Source organism: Octodon degus, unplaced genomic scaffold (genome assembly GCF_000260255.1).
Source record: "Octodon degus isolate 3935 unplaced genomic scaffold, OctDeg1.0 scaffold00002, whole genome shotgun sequence".
In the NCBI taxonomy this organism is placed as follows: Eukaryota; Metazoa; Chordata; class Mammalia; order Rodentia; family Octodontidae; genus Octodon; species Octodon degus.
In genome coordinates, this window is record NW_004524578.1 from 28,450,285 (window position 1) to 28,456,667 (window position 6,383).

Below are 6,383 nucleotides of genomic sequence, written 5' to 3' on the forward strand. Positions count from 1 at the left end.
TTCTCTAAGTGCAGCACACAGCTGGGCCTCCGGAAGATCAGAAGCCACCTACTCCACCTCTCCACATTGAAAATCTGGGAGCCAGAGTCTCTCAGGTTTGCCCCTCCCTCATTACATCTCCTTTCTTTGTTTACTGTTTATACTGCCTACCTCTAAGGAGGAATCAGAATGGAAATGGACTTTCTTCCGTGTGTGTGTGTGTGTGTGTGTGTGTGTGTGTGTGTGGTGTGTGTGTTTAACTGCGGGGCACTAGGTATTGAATCCAAGGCCTTCAGACCAAACTGCATCCCCAGCTCTTTTGGGTCTCTCTGGCTAAACAAGTTGTTCAATCTCCGCTCACAGTTTCAATCCACCTGCCTTGGCTTCCCAGAAGCTCCCAACTCCTCTCTGATGCTCGCCTCCCTCACAGACCCCATAACCAGACTCTTTTCCGAGCCTCTCTCCAGCTCCATCCCGCCGGCACCCTCCTCCATACCTCCAAAACCCTGGCTCCGCAGCTTGCGGTAGGAGTGGTAAACCTCCTGCGTGAGGTAGTTGATGAAGCCGTCCCTGCGCACGAACTTGCACACAAAGTTCTGCTCATACAGGCAGTTCATGAGGAAGCAGGCGGCGATGGCGTCCTCCCCGCCGTCGGGCTGCAGCTCCACCAGCGCCAGGTTACAGTTCTGGGTGGTGCAGCAGGCACGAACACACTCCCTGCCCCGCCGCACCTCTGGGGACCACAGGAAGGTGGCCCCGTTGCTGACTGAGGCCTCGGTGTCCAACACGAAGGCAGGGACCCCGCTGGTGAAGCGGGCCAGACAGGAAGCTTCCGTGGGCAGCTCAGGCGGTTCGGGCGGCAACTCGGCGGCCGCGTCCCGGAGACCGAGGGCGCAGAGGAGCCACACGGCTGCGGCGATGGCGCTAGCCATCGTCCTCCCGGCTGCGGTGGTCCTTCTCCCCAGAGGAATCACCCTCACAGTGCAGGTCTCTGGGTTTTGAAGGTGCCTGGGACCTGGGGGTGGGAAAAGGGGGAAACACACCTGATTAGCCCAGGAGACCTCGGGCAAGGCACGTCTCCCGGGAGGTGGAGACGTGGCCCATCCAGGACCCCGAAGGAGGAACTCGCGGGGCGCCGGGGCCCACATACCGGGACACACGCAGGGGCGCAGAGCGCACGGCCGAACATTCTGGGGGCGCTGCGCCACAGCCTCGCGCGTCGAGCTCCGGTTACCTGCGCAGGTGAGCGGGAGGGGCCGGGCCTGCGGAGGATGCGGGCCCCACTTCCTGCGCGGCTCAGCCGCGGCTTCCGCTCAGGGGCCAGCAGCGCCGGCGATCTGCTACCTCTTCCCCCAGTTTCCAGTGAAACTGAGTCAGTAGGGCCGGGGCGGGGCGAGTGTTAAACCCCCGCGCCTTGGGGCCCCGCCCAGCCCGACTTCCGGCCAGGCCTTCGCCCAGCGACCTGGAGCGCCACCGCAGCACCTGCGCCCGGAAGCCCGGGCCGCCTTGACCTACCACGACAGGCCCCCTGTTCCCCAGAAGGACATCCTGAACCCCGAAGGCGGGGACAGGGGCAGGACTGCAACAAAGTCGCGCAGGTAGGGCGCTCTAGGACGGCAGGCCTCCGGCTTGCCTTTCTGGTTGGAACAGGATTCCCAGCCCCAGGCCTTGGTCATTTAGGAAGGGGCTGGAAGGGATGCAAGCGACTTTGCCATCGTTAGACAACCCTGGAGGCATCCTTCCCATTTCTTGGAGTCGAGGCAACTGAAGCTTAAAGGCTACCCTTGTGAAGGAAATCGCCTCAGTTGCGCTGTCCATGCTCCTTGCTGGGCTACTGCTGTCCCTGGAGCTCAGGTTCCTGCCTCCACAAAGGATGTGCTCCCGCTCCAGAGCTGACCATCCTCTGCCACACAAGCGTCTACCTCAGAGTCTTGGAAGTTCCAGCTCACCGAAATAACCGAGTCCAGTGCCCTGGACTCGACACCAAGCTCACTGCCCTTCCAAAGTGAAAAACTTCAAAGACACTCTACACAACCGGATTAGTCCTCAATGCTGTCTTCCAGCCAAAAGGGACTCCACTCACACTTCCGATCAAACTCTTGACTCAATGGGAACATTCTTCCCCATTTCCCACCCAGAGTAGGCCTTGCAGAGGAGGGATATCTTCATGAACTGGAGCAGTATTTAGCTGCCCTCATTATGGATGTTGGGAGCAGTGGGGTACGCCTCCCTTTCATTAGTTTTATGGGGCGTTCCATAGCCCCTGGCATCGTGGGAACCATGATCATATACTGGAAAAGAAGCAAATGATTGTGCAGTTGCTAGGAAGTAAAGGCTTTGTAGTGATTTGATTCCTGCTTTCCCCATAGTTTACAATACAATCTCAAGATTTAAGATTATTCAAGAATTCTAATATAGAAGAATATTGCTGGATAGTCATATCACCATATTTTTTATTTCCATTATTTGCACCATTATGGAAACCTACATTTGCTGGATGAGGTGGCACACACTTATAATCCCAGCACTGGCGAGGCTGAGATAGAATCACAAGCTTGACCCTAGCCTGAGCAACTTAGTGAGACCCTGTCTCAAAATGAAAAACTAAAGGGCTGGGGAATGATTGATACTGGCTCAATCCTTAATACTGGAAAAGGAAAACCAGAAAGTGCTAGGCATGGTGGTGCATGCTTGAATTCCCAGCACTGGGGAGGCTGAGGCAGGAGGAATACTGCAAGTTTGAGGCCTAGTTGAACTACATAGTGAATTCAAGGCCAGCCTGAACTATACAGCAAGGCCCTGTCTTAAGAGACAGACAAAAACAAACTCTGTTCATGAGCACATCCCACACATCACCCAAAATAATCAATTAAACAGAGACATAGGGACTAGTTTTTATTCCAATCCTACAGATGAGCCCAAGCAGGCAGGATAGCAGGTAAATGCTGAATGGGGATTGCAGCCCAGGTACCTCAACCTTCTCAGCACCTAGATACGGCCTTATGGTTCTTGGAAGTCTGACTTTTCCTAGAAGTTTTACATTCTTCTCAAATTCATTTTGCTTAAAACAAAAACTTATTTTCCAGTGGTGAGCACCCACTGCTTATGATGCCTTCTGCTGTGGTTTAAAGATGGTTTGGCTCTTGTTGAATTTTTTTTTCCCCTTTGGTACTTGGGATTAAACCCAAGGCTTTGGCATTGAGCTACACCCCCACCCCCTTTTTATTTCTTTGAGACAAGGTCTTGTTAAATCACCATACTGCCCAGGCTGGGCTAGAACTTGCAGTCCTTCTACTTCAGCCTCCCCGAGTACTGGGAATAAGCACAGCACCAAGCAAAGCTGATGTTGAAATGTGATGCCACTGTGGCTGAATTGGGAGGTGGGGCTGACTTGGTGAGGTGATCAGGTCATGAAGAAGGACTAATATCTTTCTCCTGGGCCAGATTAATTCTAGAAAGACTGGATTGGTCACCATGAAAGTAACTGCCCCTCCCGAGTGCCACTGCCCCTCCCGAATTGCATCTTTCATACAGATCCACTTGCCCTTCTACTTTTTGGCCATTGTTGTGATACTGCATGAGACCCTCCCCCGATAACAAGTGTCAAATCTTTGTCTTGTTCAAGGTCTTGCTGTATAGTCTAGGCTGGCCTTGAATTCGTTATGAAGCCCAAGCAGGGCTTCAACTTGCAGTCCTCCTGCCTCATCCTCCTCCTCCTCCTGTCTGCATACCTGTACTCACAGCATTTAGGAGGATGAAGCAGGAGGATTGCTCAGAGTTTCAGGACAGCCTGAGCTAGAGTGAGTCCTTGTCTAAAAACAAAAACATTGTCAGTAGACAAGGGGGTGAGTTGTGCACCAAGGTCATGTGGGTGTCAGCACTCACCAAGGCAGAGCTGAGTTTGTGGTCTCCAAGGTGATGGAGGCAGGAGACAGGACCACCAGAAGACGCAGAGCCTCAGGTTTTGGTTCAGTGCGAACTGCTGTGAGGACAATCAGGTGTCCATGCAACAGGTTCACCATATATCCAGCACTACCATGTACCTCTAGCTCAAGCACAGGTGTTGGTGACCAGTGAATTGGGAAAGTTCTCGGATCCTGCCCTGGCCTCATGCACTATGCATTGCAACTACAAAGCCAAAGATTCCATGGGTGCAGGGAAAGGAGCTTCCAGTGAAACAGCAGTCAGGCAGCTATGTGGCCAGGTATATGGATGACCACACGAACCTCATTCCAACTGTGGTCCAAAAAATAAAGGGGAGGGGCCATGGAGATGGCTCAGTAGAATAGGTGCTTGCCTGACAAGTGCAAGGCCCCGAGTCCAATCCCCGGTTCCACCAAAAAAATAAAAGGGACTCTGTCATCCACAGGGGAGTAAAAATAATTGCCCAGGCCATCGGGGCTGAGTGTAGGAATCTATTTAAAAAGAAGAATGGGAATTTTAGTCTTTTAAGTAAAACTTATGAATGAGGGAAGTAAGAATTGCAGCAGGTTTAAGACACTTCACTTGCCTCTGAGACCTGGTTCCTCCATGTTTGGATCCTAGAAAGTATAATGGAAAAGCACTTGTGCTAAATTTGGGCCAAAGATAACATAAGTAAGCATTTTAGAGCCTCAGTTTCCTATGAAACTTTTCCTGGCACGGAGATCTCCCTTATGGAACTCAGAACCCCCAAACACAGACACCAAGAGCCTGGTGGATTCCTCCAACTGCTTGTGACCTGGTGGCGTTGAGCCAGGAGTTTCTGTTTGTAGCCAGCGGAAGTATTGTTGCACCTCTGGATGCTATAAATCTAAATCACTAATTTAGAAGGGGAAGGGGGTTTCTAGATTTTCATTTTATTATTATTATTATTATTATTATTATTTTTTCAGTACCAGGGATTGAACTCAGGACCCTGCACTTGCCAGGTAAGCACTTATTCTACTGAGCTGTCTCCCCCAGCCCTAGATTTTCATTTTACCATGAAGTGGGATTTAAGATGCAGAATTGAAAGGAACAGCAGATTAGATAAGAACTCTGGAAGGTTCCTTGTGTATATCTGTTTCTAACCATCAAGATATGGACGTGCACTTCTTGAAATTCTTACACTGCATCTTTCAGCCTGGAGGCCACTGAGAAAACATGAGAGTGGGTGTCACACACAGTATGGCAAGCGCAGCTTCCATCTTCCCTGGCTGGCTGATGGGCCCGCAGGCTTTTGCTTCAGTGACAAGACATCTGGCAGGGACACTCTCCCCTGCAGGGGAAAGGGTTTGGACTGTTTTGTAGATGCTGGTGTCCTGAAATGAGCAGTGCAACAGGAACCCTTAGTGAGTTAAGAGAGCCTAAACTTGAAGAAATCTGGTTTATAAAGAATAGAGTAGGGGCCGGGGAGATGGCTCAGTGGAATAAGTGCTTCCTTGGCAAGCACAAGGGTCTGAGTTCAATCCCTGGTTCCGCCAAAAAAAAAAGACTAGAGTGAAGTAAAAGCCTGCAGCTAGCATTGCTTCCTTGGCCCCCTGAGTTAACAGTGCTGTACTGAGATAATTCCCTGGCAACAAGAAGGTCTGAAAGTAAGCAATTCATGACTCCTTTAGAGCAAGGGGGTGGGACAGTCCCCACTATTACCAACTACTGATTTTTGCCTGGGGATAGTTCTTTTTTTTTTTTTAATATTTATTTATTTATTTTGTGTGTGTGTGGCCAGCTCAGCCCACCAGAGGGTGGGGCTGGCTGGCATGTGGTGCTGGAGGATTGAACCGCGGTCCCTGTGCTTTGCTTAGCTTGTTCTAAGTAGGTGCTTTAGACCACTGAGCCATCTCATCAGCCCCTGGGGATAGTGCAGTGTTCCTGCCCCAGCATGGAACTTTACCTTTTGGATAAGCAGCTTTTGTCCTTTTACCAATTTACTCCAACTTCAAATTATAGTATAGCCTATCTGGTGGCTGCACGAGGCAGTGATATATTTTCCTGGTGATTTGGTTTAATTCTTTTTCCTCCTCTTCCACCACCTCTTGTTCTTTTCCTCTTCTTCCTCTTCTTCCTCTTCCTCCTCTTCTCTTCCTCTTCCTTCTCTTCCTCTTCCCCCTTTCTTCCTCTTCCTCTTCCTCTTCTTCTTCCTCTTCCTCCTCCTCCTCTTCTTCTTCCTTCTTCCTCTTCCTCCTCTTCCTCTTCCCCCTCTTCTTCCTCTTCCTCCTCCTCTTCTTCCTTCTTCCTTTTTCTCCTCTTCCTCTTCCCCCTCTTCTTCCTCTTCCTCCTCTTCCTTTTTCCTTCTTTTTCTTCCTCTTCTTCCTTCTCTTCCTCTTCTTCATCTTCCTTCTTTCTCTTCATCTTCCTCTTCTTCCTCTTTCTCCTCTTCCTCTTCCTCTTCTTCCTCTTCCTCCTCTTCTTTCTTCTGTTACTCTTCTTCATCCTCTTCTTCC

The 6,383-nt window shown here is 50.6% G+C and overlaps 1 protein-coding gene across 2 annotated transcripts in view; it reads right to left on the minus strand.

Moving 5' to 3' along the window:
- The window catches only part of Spint1 (serine peptidase inhibitor, Kunitz type 1), a 13,922-nt gene extending 12,423 nt beyond the window's left edge, over positions 1–1,499 (minus strand). Inside the window, exons 1-2 of one of the 2 annotated variants that reach the window (XM_023711483.1) lie at positions 1,214–1,499; positions 476–994 (exon numbers count right to left, since the gene is read on the minus strand). In XM_023711483.1, the coding sequence (XP_023567251.1) occupies positions 476–911 (436 nt within the window). In that variant the 5' untranslated portion in view covers positions 912–994; positions 1,214–1,499. Of the gene's footprint in view, positions 1–475; positions 995–1,129 lie in introns of both variants that reach the window. The other variant, XM_004623519.2, reaches the window with a different exon arrangement.
- Positions 1,500–6,383: the final 4,884 nt, after the last annotated feature.